The sequence below is a fragment of the Cariama cristata genome, unplaced genomic scaffold (assembly GCF_000690535.1).
Source record: "Cariama cristata isolate BGI_N322 unplaced genomic scaffold, ASM69053v1 scaffold2598, whole genome shotgun sequence".
Lineage (NCBI taxonomy): Eukaryota > Metazoa > Chordata > Aves > Cariamiformes > Cariamidae > Cariama > Cariama cristata.
This window is the reverse complement of record NW_009632689.1, coordinates 75,776-94,710: the sequence shown is the minus strand read 5'-3', so window position 1 is coordinate 94,710 and position 18,935 is coordinate 75,776. Positions and strand designations below refer to the sequence as shown.

Here is an 18,935-nt window from a genome sequence, read left to right as displayed (position 1 = left end):
AAGTTTCCACAGATTCTTTCCTACCTGAAAAAAATTTTGGGGTGCATACTTTTACATGTACTCAGTGTGCTGTTTTCCAAGCAAAGAGCTTTAAATGCGATGTGGCAGAAGACTTCACATGAATCTTCTTTCTCTTTGAGCAATAAATATTTGACTACTGCAGTGTTTCTGAACCAGTGTCTTCCAATACATTAGCATCAAACAGATGGCTGATTTGTTATATCATGAGCTGTTTTTGATAGTACTGATTTATGTTATTAAAGATGAGGCTTGCATAACTTACACTGCAGTATAAGCTATTTTTGAGTATCTTAGAAAACTTGTACACTGTACTACTTTGCCATAAATGTATTTCCTTGATGATGAAGACTGTTGCATGTCTTTGTACCTTCACTTGGTAAAAAAAATCTGGAACAGTGACTTTTATTAAATTTATTTTAAAAATTTATACTCTATCAGGTTCATTGGGACACTAACTGCATCTACACTGAAATGTAGAGAGGATAATATGTTAAGAGCACTCCACCTATTTTTTTCTTGGCTTTCTCCACCTGTCTAATACTATGCAGCAAGAAAGTAAAAGTATGTGGGGAAAAAGCTTTCAGTGTTCTGTGGATAGTGTGGTCAACAGTTTGCCATCTGGCAACCAAGCGTAATGATAGTGCTCAAGGTTATCTCCCACGTATGCTATCTGTGGGTCAAAGGGTGAAGGTATTTCCATGCTGTTCTTTTCTTCTGTACTTTATGATGGTTGCCTTCCTGTCAAGCAGCAACTGAGTTTTGCTGCAGTTTGACAACCTATTTGTAAAGCATCAGCAGAGACTGATTTATCCTCTCCTCATTGGAGGATGCTACTAGTTATTTCTCCATTGCACGGAGGGAGTTTCTTCTCGTAGCCCTGTTAGCCTGGAGGTGAAAAGGAGGAGAGGAGACCTTGGAAGTTATTCTGAGTCTCACTGTTGCAATGTGCACATTGGTGATTAGACCTCCGAGAGGGCTTCCTGTGTGATTCTTCCCCAATTGTAGTTTGTTTCAGGTGGGCTACATTAGAAGTAACTATAATCAAGAGGAGAAACATTTGATTAGTTTTATCAAACTGCCTTTGCATTTCTCATCCTGTCTAGATTATCAGTCTTAATTGGGGAATGATAAGGTCTTGGCTTTCCATTGAATTGTAAAACAGTGAATATAGTGACAGCACTGTTGGGATTTCTGAATCAAATAGGGCTAAAAACTTAAGATCAAAAGGGTTGCTTCCATAGACATTTCCAAGGTAGCATGTTGGGATTTAGCAGTCGCTGATGCAGCATGCATACTGTCCCTTATGAAGCTGAGCCTCGTAGCAAACTTGGTGCCATTGTGTCCTGGTTTGGCATTGGCATACTTTGCAGTTTAAACATTAGTTTGATTTAATCTTTGCAAGGATTAAATGCAATAATAATTGCCATTCACTGTTTTTTCAAGAGACCCTTAGTCTTCAGAAGCTGTGGATTTCTAGATGAGAGTCTCAAGGTTTCTGTTAACCTTATCTGGGTCAAAATGATTGCCTGGTCTTTGTGTAGAAATGATGGGGATTGTTGGGGAAAGGATTTGTAGAATAGCCTCTTCTAGAGCTAAAGGTTTACTTTTGCATTATCCTGGCTCTGCAGTTTTATTGACTTCTGGGAAGGATAGCTTACAACCACCATGTGTGTTTTAAGGAGCCTACCTCTCCAGTGCTTAATCTGGCCAGGCAGTTGGTGAAATTCTGCAGATGGCTAACTGTAGTTTCCAAGAGTTGGTGCATATAGTATCTTGTTTCGTGTGAGAAGGAAGATTCCTAATTTAGCATTTACTCATGCACTCATTAAAGATGTTGGGAATATTGCCATGGCCTCACTTGGAGCAGAATCGGATCGTTTTGTTCCACTCTCTCGCTACCACCAGACTTAGTTGTAATAGCCTGTTGGAGCGTTTTGGTGGTGTCTTAATTGATGTATTAAACTTTTTTTCCCCCTCAGTCATCAGTTTTGTGGTACAAATTACATACTTCATGAGTACCAGTGAAAGAGAGGTGTGAGATCATGTATAGTTCCCTGGCTGGGATTGTTTTCCCATATCATTAATTTTGTTCAAGTTTTTATTCTCAGACTCTTCTAACTTTACAACAGAAACTCTCAAGTGACTAATAGCACATTTGGTTTCAGTAGGTTGGGATGCTCAGAACTGATGTAAATTCTCCAACTTCAGAGGTATATGGTCAGACTAGCTTAACTTTTCTTCTCCCCCTGCCCCAGCTTTTTGCCTCCCACACAGGCTTTCTAACATTCTGGCAAAGCAAGTATTTGGACTTCTACCCATTCTCTCACTTTGCAGTAAAGAAGCATTCATTTTTCCAACATTAAAAACTTGGCCAGAAAACCTTGCACAAAAAGCTTAATGTTTTAAGCAAATGTTTAAAAATACCCTCTGACTTGGCTGCTCTAAGTAGCCTTAAAGCACTGTTGTCCACTGGGGTGGACAAGTTCTTTTTTCCCAAAAAATGCTAATAAAAAGCTAATACTTATCCAGTAATATTGATAGCAACAAATTGAATTTAGTCATTTTAGGTGTTACAGAAATAAACCTGAAGCTGTAAGGAACCCGAGTAAGAATAGTTACATCTTTAAGGAGCTCCCTTACGTGCAAGGAGCTGAGGATGAGAAGTGAGAATTGTAGCAGATATAGAAAATAATGTCGGTTCATCTTAGATCTTATCTGTTCCCCAAATCAAAAGGGTACATTTTTGCTAAGAGTAGTACACTTGTGAATTTACGTGGGTTTTGTATCTTGTTTTTTGTTTTAAATTGTGTTGCTGTTTCACACCATGTCTTCTGGGAGAGCTGGCTCAAGGGAATCCATCCTCTTTCAGTAGTCTTTTCTGATAAGGGTGAATAGATTAACATTTGACTCTGCATTATTTAAAGTGCTGTTTACTGGCTCTAAATATGTCTTCACAAATGAAGGCAGATCAGGAAAACATAGGAAATAATAAAATTCAGTTGCATCTGTGCACCTCACTTCTTTTGCGCATATATGCGTCAACCTAAGTTAATAGAGAGCTGACTTCAATAGAGAGAAGTCAAGTTCAGTCTGTGTTTCATACTTTTGTACTCTTTGTGATGAGTGATGATGTTGTGCTCTGTGTTGCTACGGTAACCCAAAGAAACATAGAGAAAACATGGCAAAATTTCAACAGGAAGCATTATAATTTCTTCAGTGCTTCTTATTTGCTTGTGAAATATTTTGCCAAAATATTACTGAGAAAACCCAGTAGTCCTTTAAAGCTTTTATACCAAATGTAGAGACTAAACTAAATGATGCAGTCATGCAGTAGTGATTTATTTCTACTTAAGGACAAATTCCAATATCACTTTAACTTGTTTCCAAAAGCTTTATCGTGGAATAAACTGCACTTACCTTATACCTCCATTTTGTCATCTTCACTCTGTCCATCTCTATAAATAAATCTAAATTCTTTCCAAAATCCTAGCTCTATGACACTTGCCCAAAAGCTGTGCTTTTTAGTACTCCTCCTTTAAATTGCCAAGGCATTTGTTCTTCAATAATATGACAGAAGTTGAGGATGGAAAGAGGGGCTGGGGTAGACACTGCCCCAGTTCTCTGTCCTCCTGTACAATAGTTTGGCCAGGACTATATTGGAATTGCTGTAGGGGAAGAAGTGAGCCATCAGAAATCTGTGAAGTGACTCCCAGGTGCTGCATGTCCCACGTACCCCTAAAGTGCAGGGGGTCTGACTACTCTCAGGAGGATATATCCATCCTCATGCGTATACCTGACATTTATGGGTCTTGGCTTCCCTGAAGAGGTGGTGACTGGAGTGGACTGAAATCTGGATTATTTCCCACTCACGGGCCATGGATAGGGCATCTGTAGTTTCTGCTGTTAACCCTGTGAGTCACCTCTGTGCTGAATTGTTTGCTGTGTGTGCGTTACGATAGCACCAACCAAGAAGATACCTATTTGGGCTGGTGAAACTTGATGTTAGCATAGGCGTGAACATAGCAATAGTCTATGTAAGTTACTGTCAGTCATCTTTTTTTCTTTATCAGTGCATATGTTCATTGCCAAATACTTGGTATAAATTATACAGTATAGACTTGAGTTATATTTTTTTAAATCTTTTTTTGCACACGCTGAGAAATTAAATAAACCTCGCTATTGAGTGTTATAAGCTGTGGTAATGTTTTGCTTATACACAAGGCACTTGTACATCACCACCTGTTTGATTGACACAGAGTTAACAAAGGAGTACATTTACCAAATCTTTCCCTGGGCAGGGACCAAGGGAGGAGATTGAATGCAGGAGGTTTGAGGGTTTTGGGGATTTTTTTGCCTCTCTGGTTATAGAGGCTGTAAAAATTTCTTTCTCTCTCCCAGCAAGCAAAGTTGTATAACCTGCCAAATCCTAGCTCTTCGCAAGGAACCACCTCTGAATGCTTTATCCAAATTGAACAATTGTATTAATCCTAGGAGTTGAGGGTAAGAGAGCACGCACTGGCAGTTGCTATGGAGTAGTTGGTAGATGGAAAATTTTTTACCCTAACTTACCTTGCAGTAACTGTTTTATCCATACCCGGAGTTGCTGCAGAGGTGTCTGGGCGATGCTTAGAGGGAATAAATGGGTCAGTTTTGAGGGCTATTCTACAAAATTACCTCTTGGTACCTACCTGTGGGAAGAGGGTATGTTGAAATACTTCAATTAGGTGTAAGAGTGGGAGTAAAAAGGACGACAATTTTGGAAATACTTGTTTCAATAATGGCAAAGAAGCATCAGGCAATAGAGAAAGTAGATTTTGGTATTGTCTTGAAAAAATGCCAGCTCTGAGTTGCCATGGTTGCTGTAGCTAAGCTAAAGCAAATAATATACTTTATACAGAATATTTTTTGTAAAATGTTGTTGAACTACCTCTGTGCTAGTTAACAGCTGCACCTTCATGTGTTTCTGTATATATTTCTAAAAACTTACAGGCTTGCACTGAATTGCCTATCTCAGTACTTATTTTCCGGAGTGACTCCTCAGATAAACCAGCTATTCCTTTTGGAAAGAATGCTAGCATAATTGTGTGCTCCCCATATGGACTTCTCTTCAAATTAATCTACAAAATTTACACAGTATGGTCCAGTTTGGGGGGGTGGGGTGGGGGTTGGGAATGAAGGTAAAGGATCTTCAAAACTAAAGAGAGATTAACGTAGATGATAATCAACAGGATGAGCTCGAGTCTGCTATTTCGCGGGAGGATATAGTGTAAAATCTCAAAATTTTGTGGATGTATAAGGAAGGAAAATCTAGAAGTGGTAACATTTAGTATAACTCTAGTGCAAGGGTCAACTGCATTATGTACAAGTTAAAAAAAAAAAAAAAAAGGCAGCAGGGAGGTAAAAGAAGGGGAGATTCAGCAACATAATATGCTCCAAGTGCTAAAGACCAATACTTTATAAGTTATAAAAATCTATAGAGTGTATAAGTAGTGATATGATAGCTATCTATTAATCTATTTAAATTGCTATGTATTTTAAAGTGTTTTTTACTTTAAAAACAATTACTTTCACCTCTGAAATTCAACCGTCCTCTTGAATGTGAACAAACTGTTTGATTTCCTTTGAGAAGTCCTAACACTCCGTGTGAGCTTGGAGACAGCTCCACAACTTCTAATTCTTTGTGCAGAGTCTCCATCATTTCTCATAAAAGTTAATGAGTGTTCTCTTGACCAAAGTAAATGGCATGTGACTGGTAGGTTTCAGGAATAAAATACTCGCTATTTATTTTTACATAGGTACCAGTCTAGACCTGGAATTTAAAGTAACCAGTATAGACTGGGGAAAAATTCTAGATTTGCCCTGGAAAAAAGAAACAAACAAACAAAACAATAGAAGAAATAGCCGATTTAATTACCTGCAGTTAATGAAGCTGCTGACTCTTAGGGTTTTTTAGGAATGGGGTAAGAAAAAGACACAAAAAGGGACCAGTCAACAAAGCTACACTAATTATTATAAATACTTTTAGATTTTCTTTAATATAGCTTAATATTTGAGGAGGAAGCTGCAGGATCCTATCAGTCTCCTCTTTCTCTGCAAGTTATTGCTGCAGCAATGCGCCATCCCTCTTCCCCTGCACACAGCCCTGGGACGAGAGCCAAGGAGTGGCTCAGGGTGTCAGCCAGGCTCCTCTGCATAGGCTTGTTCTTCTGGGGGTGGTTTTAGGGGGGTTATTTTTATTTTTTACTCAACAGGTATACCTTCTGCCCTACACTATCCTGAATGTTAGTTTTCTCTTTGGGAGAACCTCTAGATTAGACTGGGGTATGAGGAAGCTGGCAGAGATGGACCACCCAGGGAGGGGTCGGAAAGGAGCGTGAGGAAACGGATAATGTTAGTGCCTGGTGACTTGCTGGGGCTGATGCACATTTCTAGAAGTACCTGTTTTTGTTTTGATAAGGGACTTAAGAATAGCGTGGAAGCATAATGGGTGAGATCAGCAAGGAAATGCCATGCTCAAGAGGCGGTGTGAGAGGACAGGCTCTGAGGCAATGGACGGAGACACGTTCCCATGGAGGGTGTTGGCTGGCTGCGTTCTCTCTCTGCCTTTGCCCTCTTGGACATCTCTTCTCCACCCCTCAGCCTCTCCGTTGGTGGGTGAGGGTGGGGTGGGGACAGGCTGCTTGGTCATCAGGGATCACAGAGCATCTTGCTGCCAGCCGGTGGTATTGTAGGGGCATGGAGAAACGCATTCTGCATCATTTTATACCTGACCCTGTGTGCTGTTACGATGTAAGTGGCGTTGGGTCTGGTGGATATGTTGCTATGGGAAATACACATGCTTTTTATAGTCAAATACAAAGGTGTGTTTCCAAAAGCTGTTCCTGAACGCTGCGGCCATAATCTGACTGTTTTATTTCCAGCAATCTCGACAGTGAACTGCGGCTCTTGGGGTTGAGTATCAGTTCACTAAGAATCCAAGTGCTGGAGGAATGTCCTCATGTTCCTGTACCCATGCAGCAGCCCAATCTTCCACTGGAGCCTTTCTATTCTCAGCAGCACGTGGGAATTCAGTGAGATCCGATAACAGCAATATTAATAGCAGTTGAGTAGGTGGCCAGAGAGGTTGAAATTTAGCACTAGCCTGCTGCTAGTTGGACAGCCAGCATTCGTCTCCTGCGCAGCATACCTAGGCGGGGGTGGAGAATCTTTCAGACCCTCCGACATCCTCTTCAGAAGCGTAAGTGAAGCTGGTCGGTGTTGGGCTAGAGCGCCTGGAGCTTGGCGAGGAGCTCAGGAGTGGGCTGCTTCTGCAGTCTGCTGATCTGCTCCGGCTCCCAGGCCAGGGCATGGCCCTTCCGAGTCCTTCAAATGGCATATGGGAGGTAGAACTCCCTTGGTGGATGGAATTTCAAAGGGAGAGCACCGATACTTCTTTTTAAACAGAAATCTGTTCAAGTCCTGTGTTCTTCATGACATCTGTAGTGCAGAGGAAGGGATTTAAAACAGATAACTTTGGCAGCTGTTGGGGCTTCTGGAGTATTCGTCACCAAGGGAAGGGTTTGGCACTGGGCAGAGTGCATTTGTCACTGGCACATTCCTTTCTGTCAGTGGGAGTGTCTCTGTCCCTTCTTTCTCCCCGTAAATGGATTTGGATTTGTCTTATCTCTTTGGACATGACCATGTGGCCTCGTCTGAGCAGATAACTGTCATTTAGGGGAGGGGGATTCTCTGATCTAGCTTGCTTTTTTTTTTTTAAATTGTAGATTGATATCTATACTGCAATTATGTTTCTACACGAGAAACAGACCCTCAGAAAGCCACACTTTCTGAATGAGATGCTGTAAAATCATCTTCCAGAATATCGCTCTGACTTCTTGGTATCTTGGATTTGGTCTTGAGCTCCACATTGATGATAGCCCTGGAAAATAACCAAATGAAGTGTCAAAGTAGATTTAACATAATGAATTGGTAGTTTCTGTAATTTAGTATGTGTTAGGATGTGGGGGAACCAAACTGTAAAATGTGTCAGGAAAACAAAATCCAAACTATGGGGTATATTTGTTAAAAGTCTTAAAGTAAGTCAGCCTAAACATAGCTGCTTAAAATGACCTGCTCTTTTGTAAGGAGTCACTGGAGGGGTGTATGTGTAAGTGTCAGCGTTGCCAATGGATATAATTGGTTAAAGTCTAGTTCATGATTTCTTAAAGTACTGTGGTCTGCTAGCTACTGTAAGGTATATGACCGTCCTGTACCATGTTTTTTTTATTTTATTTTTGAATTACCTCCAAGTGCATTAAAATAATATTAGCAAGCTTTCCTCACTCCTCAAAGGTAAGCGTCAGCAGATGAAGGGGAAGCACAGAGCGCCTGTGGCCGAGGTTTCGGCATGTGGGGACTGTCACGGTGCTGATGTGTGGAGCAGGGTCTCCAACCAGCCCCCTGCCCACTCCTCTGCAGCAATGCATTGCCTCTGCAGTGGTGCTTATGAAGTTGCTTGTACGAGCGTGCTACAAAACAGATAAATGAGTTAATTTGGCAGCAATGCATTGCCTCTGCAGTGGTGCTGATGAAGTTGCTTGTACGAGCATGCTATAAAACAGATAAATGAGTTAATTTTGGGGTTTGAAAATGTGTATTAGGAAAAACCCAAAGAAAGAAACAGGTACAGCCCTCTGGTCCTGATGCACAGCATGGAACCACAGTGTGATTCAGAGTCGTGTTGGCATAACCACAGGGGTAGCAAGCAGGAGCGGCTGGAAGGGGAAGGGAGACCAGGAAATCCTTAAGCTAGAGCTGCTGCCAAAGCCTTTGTATTGTCAGGCGAGGGACTTGGTGACTAATTTTGCTCTTTAACCTTGAGCAAACTGCAGAGCTGAGAATAAATTCCTTGAGCTATGGCTCAGCCTGCTGACCTGCCATGTCACTTTGGTTTTTTGTTGTAGAGTGGTCCTCATTAGAGAAACATCTGTGGGTCCGTGCTGGCTAGGTATAAGTGATGTCTGTGAATATGTGTTCTGTTCAGATGTAATGGAGGTATTTGGTCTCTGAGCTTATCACCTACTAACAAGTGAGAGCTATTTCTGTCCCATTTGTCTTTTTTCTGTTTGCTAAGGTATTGACGCAGATGAGATAATTTATACAGAAGGTATTATTTCTCCATGGGTGGTTATTTCACATCATTTTGTATTGGTTTTCAACTTGAAATAGTGCAGTTGTGCTTCATAATTATTATAACAGCTCCCACTAATTGTTATCTCATGGCCTTTAGACTTTCATGCTGCATTTGTTAGATATTTTTCAGGATGGCTAATCTTGAAGTTGTACATAAACTTTTATTGAAGCCACTGCCAACAGCTACGGTTCACGCTTTGTGAATTAGAAGTTGTACTTCTAGTAAGTGATGTTGCATTGTCATTGGGAGAGAAACCCACTTCTTTCAGCAGATTGTTTTTAAGATGCAGCCTTGGCTGTGCCCTCCTGAGCAAAGCAGCAGCCTGCTTTATAACTTTCAGTGTAAGGGCATTCATTTGTTCAAGCCAGAAATTAGGTTACACATAATAATATTTTCATAAAGAATATAGTCTGCACCAACTGGGCTCTAGGACAGTTTTGGATGAAAACATTAAAAATCAGACTTCTTTCACAGTTGCCCAATGTAGGATTGACGTTTATTTGCGTTGATGAAGATACTTCAGCAAGCGAGTTACCCCTTCAGTTCCTAGAATAGCTTTCGTAGGACAAATGTCTCTACAAGCAATGCGATGTATGCACTTCAATGCTATAGACTTACGTTCAAAATAAGGTGATAATTGTCCAGGAGTGTTTAAAAAGCTTAAAGGCTGCATTGCTGAAGTTCTTGCACTCCATCTTGTCACTGATTTCTTCAAATACAGTGTGAGAAACTGCGTGTTTCAGCACTGTGTATTTAGAACCAGACCTGCGAAGGAGAGCAGAGGTTAGAGCAGGTGAGAACCTGAGTATCAACAGGTTGTCAGAGAAGGTAGGGTCATGCCTCCTCTCACAACAGCAAAGAACTTACTGTAGTTGAGGTTGGAGCCTCTGTCTTGTCCCCTGCTATGAGCTGTAGTTGTTCAGGGCTGTACAAAAGACCCTAATTGAATTCTTTGCATAGTACTGTGTAGTATTTACATTTTGGTAACACTTCATGAAACATAACTTCTATTTAATTATTTCATTTTGTGTTTTCATTTACTGCAATTGAGTGAAAATCTTGCTTTTTTTATTTTGATGCTTACAGGAAAAAAGTAATTCGTCTTAACAGCTCTTCAGTTGTATCACAATTCTATCCGATAGGTATTTACCCAGCCATTTTAAATGCAATGTACTGGAGAGTAACTGGCCAGTGGCTTGTGCACATAAGCTCATATGTGCATCATGAGCTTGGCCAGGTTGTAAATATAAAAGGCTCTTCTTTCACTTGGAGAATGTTAGCAAGTGGATCCAAACTGCGTCTTCTGCAAGTTGCATGCCTCGGAGAAGAAGCAGCTCTGAAGTTTGTAGGTGACGAATTACTTTTAAGGCCTTACAGTAAGATAATAGCATTGCTTCTTTATTCATGATTTTTTTTGACAGAAATTTTTATACCTATGTTTTGCACAGATTCTAGGATAGCACATTGATCATCCAGAATCCTCCTTCTTTTCCTTGGTTAAGCACCATCGAATCATTAAGATATGTCTATATAAATGAGGAAGTGATTGTTCTAGGTTAGCAGGGGTTTCGTTGTTTTGTTTTTTCTTCTGCTCAGACTATGTCTATCAGGACTAGTTGCTGAAAGGGCTTAGAGGCCAATAGGTGTAGCTCAGAGAAGGAGAGTGGTAATGCAGATGAAGAAGTTTTGCTCACGAAGAGTAAACAACTTGTCCGTTTGCTTCCTTTGTTACCTGAGCAAATGTGAATGGAGCACCGTTTGTCAAGTATCTCCCTGCCTGCATTTTGGGTTGCAGCTGTGCTCATTGGTTTACCTGAATGTCCTAAGTTTTGTGTTGTTTATAGCACAAGTACATAGGCCTGGTGTATTTATGGTTATTCTAGTACAGAAAATACATTGAAATATAAAGACAGCTGAATGTTGCTCCTGTTGCAAATAGTTGATCTAAATGATCCTCATGGAAAGTAGAAGTGGACATCATCATGTTCAGTCATGTAGCTTTGCTCTACATGAAGGCTGGCAACCTGTTGGATATGGGCTTCATCTGACTAAGGGCAGAGTTTTTTTCACTCCTTGCTGGAGTGAAGTTTGGAAGCAAACTTTAAAGCATCCTTAGCAAGGGCATGCATGGCCTCCCCTTTTATAATTGCGAATAACAGCAGAAATTCTGCTAATGAAAGGCTTTTAGACCTTGAAGCTAAAGAATGTAAACCCTTAAAATGCTCTCCATTGAGTATGGGAAGTGTAATGTTGATACACACCACCACAAGAAAAATTTTCAGTCCTCTGCTTGGGAAACCAACCTGTCTCTCGTCAGCACATTAAGTCACAGCCGTGATGTGTCCTGCAGCATGGACATTGGAAAAGAAATCCATGTACAGAAGAAAAGGAAGAATAATTCTGCCCCTCACAAACAGTCTCCAGTGAAAAAAGAACAACAATGTGTTTCAGAAGGGCTTTTAAAAAAAATAGTGTAAATGTTTCACATTAAAGGAGGAGAGTTCCTCCTTATCCATAAGAAAGAGGTCACTGACTACAAAGCCAGTAGCGTCTCTGGCATGTGATATTAAGGAAGCTGCAGGTAAGGATTGTGTAGGTCGGATCCATTTCAGGACTTTGTGTTCCTGGCAGCCTGATTTCTTTATGGTGTGCGGATGGGCAAGGGAATTGCAATTGTACCAAGTGGGAGCAGACATGCTCAAACTAGGAAGAAAGAGGAGGAGGGACGGTCTGTGTCCCTGCCACTTGTCACGTTGCGTCAAATATTGTATTTCCATGCGGAGCACCAGCTACGCTGACCAGGTCCTGTCATCATTTTGCTGTCATCATAACTGTCCCCTGAATTATTTATTCTACGTTTTCCCTGCAGCCCTTGACTAGCTTGTTCCTAGACAGCCAGAAACAGGATAGGTTCCCTGATACATCGTTGGTCTGAGCTGATATGGGGCTCTGTGTAGGTCTTTCTGCTGTCATATGTTAATTCTGCGCTTTTTTGTTCGAACACCTTTGCCGTGCTATGTGTTAAGCTTGACACTGAACCAGTCCTAAACCAGCAGCATCTGGGGCACATGAAATGTTGTTTCTGTGTAAGCCATTTGCCCTTCGATAACTGCTACCAGTGCGGGCGGGAGTGTTGTTCAGCTGCTGTCTGCAGTCCAGACCTGAGTATTTTCACCTGAGGACTGAGTCTGTGGTACCCTGCCTTTGGGAGGCTCCCATCTGAAAAGTTTCTTCTTATTCTTAAAATGAGCAGCAGGAGAACAGGACCACCGCAAGCATGCATTGGTGTGTTTCCGAGGTGTGCCACAAATTGGCTATATATTTTAAAAAAAAAAAAAAAAAAGTTTATTGATGTCAGTGATTGCATATTTATTTAGTATTTTTTGAGAAACACATGTAAAAGCAAACCAGACTCCTCCTTCCAGCCCTACAACATCTCTCTCCAGATGTCGCAGTATCAGCTGCTGATTTTTTTTTGTCTGAAAATTCTCTCTAGGCTGAAGCATTCTCTGTGTGTGAGGCAAGTATTTTAGAAAAAAAAATACAGTCAGGGAAAAAGTAACGGGTGAATCTGCTTTCATACGGAACTGAAGATCTTCCTGGCTAATAGAGGCTATATTTCCCAAAGTCATTAGCTTGTTTTCCGTTTTTATTTTGTTGGTAACTAAAAACCCTAGCTAATTAAAAAGAGCCAGAGCCTTTCTGAGTACCTCTCAAATCAGTAACTATAACAGATCAGCTGGTTTTTTACTTTATATGTAACAATTGAAATAGTCCAGAGTTTCAACTATGAATTCAAAGCAAAACTTTTTTATTTATTTTGGAACAGTCATAGTTGCATATTTTATATTGACCTATAACTGGGCTTGAAACCTTTTAAATCTTGAATAATAATTAAATTTTAAGTCAGATATCTTAAAACTTTTTGTTTTGTTTTTCTCACTCCCTGCCCTGCTTCAGACCAGAGGAGACCAACAGAAGAGTGAAAAATGTAAGACACATCTACTTCAGTGCTTTCTTGAAATAATCTCACACTAATTCTGATTAAATATTTTTAAAACACTCTGTTTATGGCACTGCCATGTTTACATTATTCTTCAACTGTTTATTTATCTGATGCATATTAATGCAATCTTACAATGATCTCTATGCAGCTTACTTCCCTAAATAAATGTAATAATTAGAAACAGAACTTATATCTGCTTACTTGAGATATATGAGGTGCATCGTAACGCTCTATAATTGGTTTTGATGGAGATCATAGCTAATACTGTAAACAAGATTTTACAATTCATTGTGGAAAACATCTCTAACAGCATGCTGAGATTCTTTTATACTGGTACATGGTATGAGAAGAAAGTAATTAAGTTTGTATTTGGGGTTATTTTTGTTTGTTTGTAGGTTTTGATTACATTGTACTGGCTTGGGAGAAAAGCTCAAAGTAACCCTCATTATAATGGTCCGTACCTCAATCTTAAAGCATTTGAGAAATTACTAGGGCAAGCATTGACTAAGGTAAGGAGTCCAAGAAGAATAGTAAACAAATAGGCTGAATTTTGTAGTTTGTTATACATTTACAGCATCAACTCTAAACAATCTCTTGGGGGTTTAATTTTATTCTTAGTTTGGAGAACATAGTCATTTGTTTTGTTTGTTTTGTTTGCTATCAAAGTCCATATGAAAGGGGTGATTTTTAGCTTACACGCATTCTTCTGCTACCCATGTAATCATGAAATTCAGAATCCACCTTCTCTGATTGATGTGGTAGATTGCGAAGAGCCCTGTCTTGGTTCCCTTTGGCTGAAATAAGAGAAATTTAAGACCTTGTGTTGAATCTCCTATCCAAGCTGTTGCATATGTTGTTTTTAGAGGTTTACAATAGTCTTTGTTAAAGTTCATTTGTGCACTCCAAGTTCATTTTAAAAATTTTTGAGGGAAAAGTCACAAGCAGCATTTGCATCTTAGATTATCATGAAAGACCTTTCAAAACTTATTGTTATAGGCTCTTGAAGAGTCCAGCCACCTGAACAGAAGTGGCAGGGATAGTGGGTACGGTGATATTTGGTACGTTGACCGGGCAGAGCCCTTTTCATCTTCAGCTAACCATAAAAGAGACGATTCCTTCGATAGCTTGGACTCTCTTGGTTCAAGATCCTCCACAAGCTTTTCATCAGATATAACCTTGAAAGGTGGCAGTGAAGGTATGTTTTCCTCTTTTAAATCTTTTGTTGACATATGTCTTACGAGTGTAGGAGAAGGCAAGGTATGGACCTGGTACTTCGGGTGCCTGGTACTTAAGCTGGCTGGAAAGGTAACTCTAGTTTTGCAACTGCTGCAGTTGCGTTTTGCTTAAGCAAATATTGACCTTTAACGGTTGGTAGAAACAAAGCAACGCTTACGTGAATTTTCCTAGGAAGGGTTGCTGGGACTTCTGCTCTCACTGCCGAATTAGGGTGTGTGTACGTGCAAGATATTTTCCAGTAGTTCAGGAAGGGAAACTGCTAGAATTCAGATCCTGATGGGATCACCTAAAATTCCACAGCTGCAAAAGTCTCTTGCCTTGTTCCTAGTGTGCTTATGTCAAACCTCTGTGTCTTCACTCCATTTGTGAATATTCAATAGGGTTTTTCCTGCCTAGATTAAAAACTGAATAGTAGTTGTTACTTTTGATAGTTTGTCATGGAAAGGAAAGTAACAGTAAGAAAGTTTGTGACACTGGATCCCTCCAGCTGTACTTTAACCTGTGTTTCTCTCCCAGTTTTAAAATTCAATACAAACTTGTAGTCTAACTAAAGTTATAAAAACAGTGAGCTTTCGGATTTTGTTCCGTGTGAATAACATAAAATCATTGGACCGAGGCCACATGGAGCATTTCTGATCTGAGCAAAGCAACATGTATCCATGCTACATATGTGACATACCCTGGGCTTCTACTGGGCATTAATCTGGTGAGATGAGCATGTTGCTATACTATTTGCTGGTAACTTGTCCTGGTTAGTAAATTTGAGTGGCAGCAATGTTTTTAATTAAAATCTTCTGTGCTGTTTTACATTGTCAGTCAAGAGGTTAGTGCTTTGGTTCCTTCAGGGAGCAGTGATAGTGAAAGCATGGAACAAATGTAGCAGGGGCATGCAAACAAAACTCAGCTTAATGGACCTTATCACAGCCTTGCCACAAACTTCTAAAAATACCTCTCCCGCTGTCCTGTCAGTAGCTCAGCAACTTTGCAGCCAAAACATCCTGAATATGGAGTTAAACTGATTTTAGAAGACTTTGGTGCCAGTTCTAGCTAGAAGCTTGTGTCTAGAGAATAATGTTTGTGCCTTCCCTTTTCTTCCCTTTCTTCTAAGGTTGTGACAGTGACACAGACTCGGAACTGCCTTTCAAAATGCACGACTCCCATAAAGACGACAGGTCTTACCGTAGGATTTCTGTGATTGAACCGAAACCTACCACTGACTTCAATCGATTCTTACCCAACAAAAACAAGCAGGCAGCGTATGTGCCAGCGCCTTTAAGGAAGAAGAGGACAGAGAAAAATGAGGACAACAGGAGGAGCTGGGCAAGTCCCGTCTTCACTGAGTCAGATGGAACATTTTCAAGGTACTGCTGTGTGGTCTTAGTAAAGCAGACTTTGGTTTAGGACTTATTAAATAAACTATTTCTTTATTAGTTAAGAAAAGCTACTGTTGCTGCAATACAAAGTAAAGTATTTGAGTTTCCATATTTTAATGGGGGATGTTTTGGTGTGGTTGGTTTTTTGTTTTGATTTTGTTTTTTTACTTTGTCCCACATAACTAGTTTTCTGCTGTTTGAGTAATGTTGTGAGGCTGGTGAGACTTCAGATAGAGGGGATTTAAATGATCTTAAATGCAAGTTCACAAGAGATAGACCTACAGTTTTAGTTGCTTATTAAAGCCTTCCAAAATATGGTGATGAATTTCAGTTGTCTGGCTTCTTGGTGCATACAGATAAGATTAGTGGGCAGTTCTTGGATTTCATGATTGCCTTCGTGACTTCACTGTCTTCATTCTGTTCCTGTTTTGGTCAACCTCAGTGGACGTGAAAGGAATCCCGTAGCTACCTGCCAAAATAGCAGAGCAGAGTGTGGGCTCACAAGTCCAGCTTCCCTCCAGATGATCTATGAGTATAACAGTGGCTCTGATTCAGAAGACGAAAGAAGGCTGCCTGACGTGGTTATGGATGACTTAGCAAAACATAGATTTTTAGTCAAAAAGAGCCCTGTAAGCTGTGCTGCACCTGGACATCATTTCATGTTGCGCAATGACTCTCCTAAATCTTGCTCACAAGAAAGTTATCCAGCTGGTCCACTAGCTGCAATGCTTGAACCACTGAGGTCAGAGATACTAATCCAAGATCCAGTAACTATTGTATTACTTAAATTGCAGTCCATAAATAACTCCATAAAGTTCATAAAGTTAGCCTTCTAATCGGCATTTTAACACAGCTGATAATTTGTTATGCCTTTTTTGTCAAACTTCATATTTTTGTCAGAGGCAATACAGGATGCTGATATAACCATTTAACTTTTTTTTAATACATTTTATTATTTCTGGTGCTGCAGTGATGGAGATGAGAACTAATTTGCTTCATTCATGAGGTTGAACTCCTGAGCCAAAAAGCATGTCTTTTTGCATTCTTTATGTCAAGTTGCTCCTAAAATATCTTAACTGATTGGGTATTTTGAACAGTAACCAGAGGAGGCAGAGGCAGTTGGATACTAAAGAGGAAAACAAACCGAGAGTTAACATTCCTTCAGAATTATCTGGGTATTTTGATGAGGATGAGGAAGAAGAAATAGGCATCCCAAACATTGAAAAAGATGACCTCTATTTTCGCAAGCTAAGTTCTTCAGCGGGAAATACAGTTGTTGCTTTTGACAAATTTCTTCCTAAGTTTTGGACTCCAGAAGAAGAATTGCTATGGAAAAAAATCAGGAAATCCTCTTTCAAACCCTGGTATAAAGAGATTCAAGGGTTCAGGTGCGTTTTCATGCATGTGCTTATTTCTCTCCTGTGTGCAAAACCTATAAATAAAGTGTAGTTGTATGACTTTATTTTTATTTTTCATTTTTATTGCCAGTATAGCAGTAGAATATGTTTTCTCTTTTTTTTTGAGAAAATAATTGAAATATTTTTTCATTGCACTGTTGCCACTGTGTGTTTTACTCAGTGAGTACACTTCATTTTTTTTTTTTTCTTTCCCTCTGCTCATTGTTTGTGCTGCTGCACAGTAGAAAGAAATCAGATTCCGAGGATGAGGAATTTGCTTACAAACAAAGCTCTGCCATTGTTGCTAATCAACCAAGACCAAGTTTTGACTGGAACAGCAGTTACAGAAGGGATCAGAACTATAAGCCAGCTGCTGAGTATGGGGGAAGCTCATTGTCACAGATTGCAGAAGGAAAAATCTTGGAGGCTTCTGATCAGCCCAGGTTGATATGGCTGCATGAACTGTACTGTTAGTGCATCAAAAAGAAATGGCTGAATACGCAACAGCTAAATGAAATTAAACCATGTCCTGTGATGTCGTGCTTTTTTTTTTGGTTATTACTATTTTGTTGTGTTTTGTTTTAAATGTAGCTGTAAGTTGCTGGTCTTCTGAAACATGTAAATGCAAAAACGTAACATGCTGCATAGGGTTACTGGCTTTGTGTGTGAGCATGTTAACGTGTTATTTCTGAGCAGGTTAGTATGCCGTGATACCTTTACATTGGTTGACGTGTGCTGTGCTACGGTTAGTGGTGGTGAATGCCAAGCGATGTAGTCGTACTGCTCGGGATACTGCAGGGCTAAACCAGTTCTATATCGCAATACATTGTGATCTGCTTGTCTCTTGCTAGTTAATGATATTTTTACTTCCCTCCTTTTGTTTTATATGCTTCAGTCAGTTTTCGTTACTTCAGGCCCTGCAAAAATACTCTGACTACTTGTCTTCCGAAATGAAGACCAAAATTGATCCTACTTCTGGCCCTAGGCTCATAAAATGTAGAAAGAATATTTCCTTTGTACCAGGATGCAAGCAAGGAGATGCAGAAAATGGGTATCTGTATCCAGATTTAGAGAACGATGACTTGTTTGTTCGGAAAACTGGTGCTTTCCATGTGAATCAAGTTGTTCTTCAAGACCCCCGGTATTTAAAAAAATTCTCTGAGCAGGAGCCTCCCCTAGAGGGTGAGATAATTCTGCAGCCCAGAGAGGGCCAACCCGTGATTCCAGATTTGGAAAAAGATGACATGATTTTCCGCAAAATCCTCTCTCAGAAAAAAGAAGTGCCTTTATCAGGTGCTCCAGACAAGTATCACCCAGCACTCTTTTTTTTTTACTCTTTCCTGATCCATGGAGTCTTCCGGAGGAGATCCGATCCAAATTTCTATGTTTACTTGAAAAAAACACGACACCGGAGGAAAGAAAGAGCAATGGCAGAGTGCTGTCGCCATCTTCCCGCCATAAGAAGGATGATATGCTGACCCGCAAGATTGAATCTTGGAAGCTAGGAAGCAATGTCCAACCAGTAAACTTCATCCCAGGTCCATGCAGTGAGGAAGACTGGAAGAAGTGGGAAGCGATCAGGGAGGCCAGCAAAGTTAGACACAAGAAACGGCAGATGGTGGAGAGGTCAGGTTGTGTCCTGCACGGATTGCGCTTGAGTGCAGTTGAACCCTTTCCATTCAGAAAAGCATCGTCTTGTGCTGAACCATTCGTAGAGTGCCGATCTGCTA

At 40.3% G+C, this 18,935-nt stretch overlaps 1 protein-coding gene across 1 annotated transcript in view; it reads left to right on the top strand.

Annotated features, from left to right (window-relative positions):
• LMO7 (LIM domain 7) overlaps window positions 1-18,935 on the top strand; it is a 95,332-nt gene that overhangs the window by 38,484 nt on the left and 37,913 nt on the right. The window contains 9 exon segments of the mRNA XM_009706457.1: window positions 13,154-13,184; window positions 13,595-13,708; window positions 14,196-14,394; window positions 15,544-15,796; window positions 16,251-16,550; window positions 16,906-17,196; window positions 17,448-17,648; window positions 18,101-18,536; window positions 18,539-18,831. Coding sequence (XP_009704759.1) covers window positions 15,582-15,796; window positions 16,251-16,550; window positions 16,906-17,196; window positions 17,448-17,648; window positions 18,101-18,536; window positions 18,539-18,831 — 1,736 coding nt within the window. The 5' untranslated portion in view covers window positions 13,154-13,184; window positions 13,595-13,708; window positions 14,196-14,394; window positions 15,544-15,581.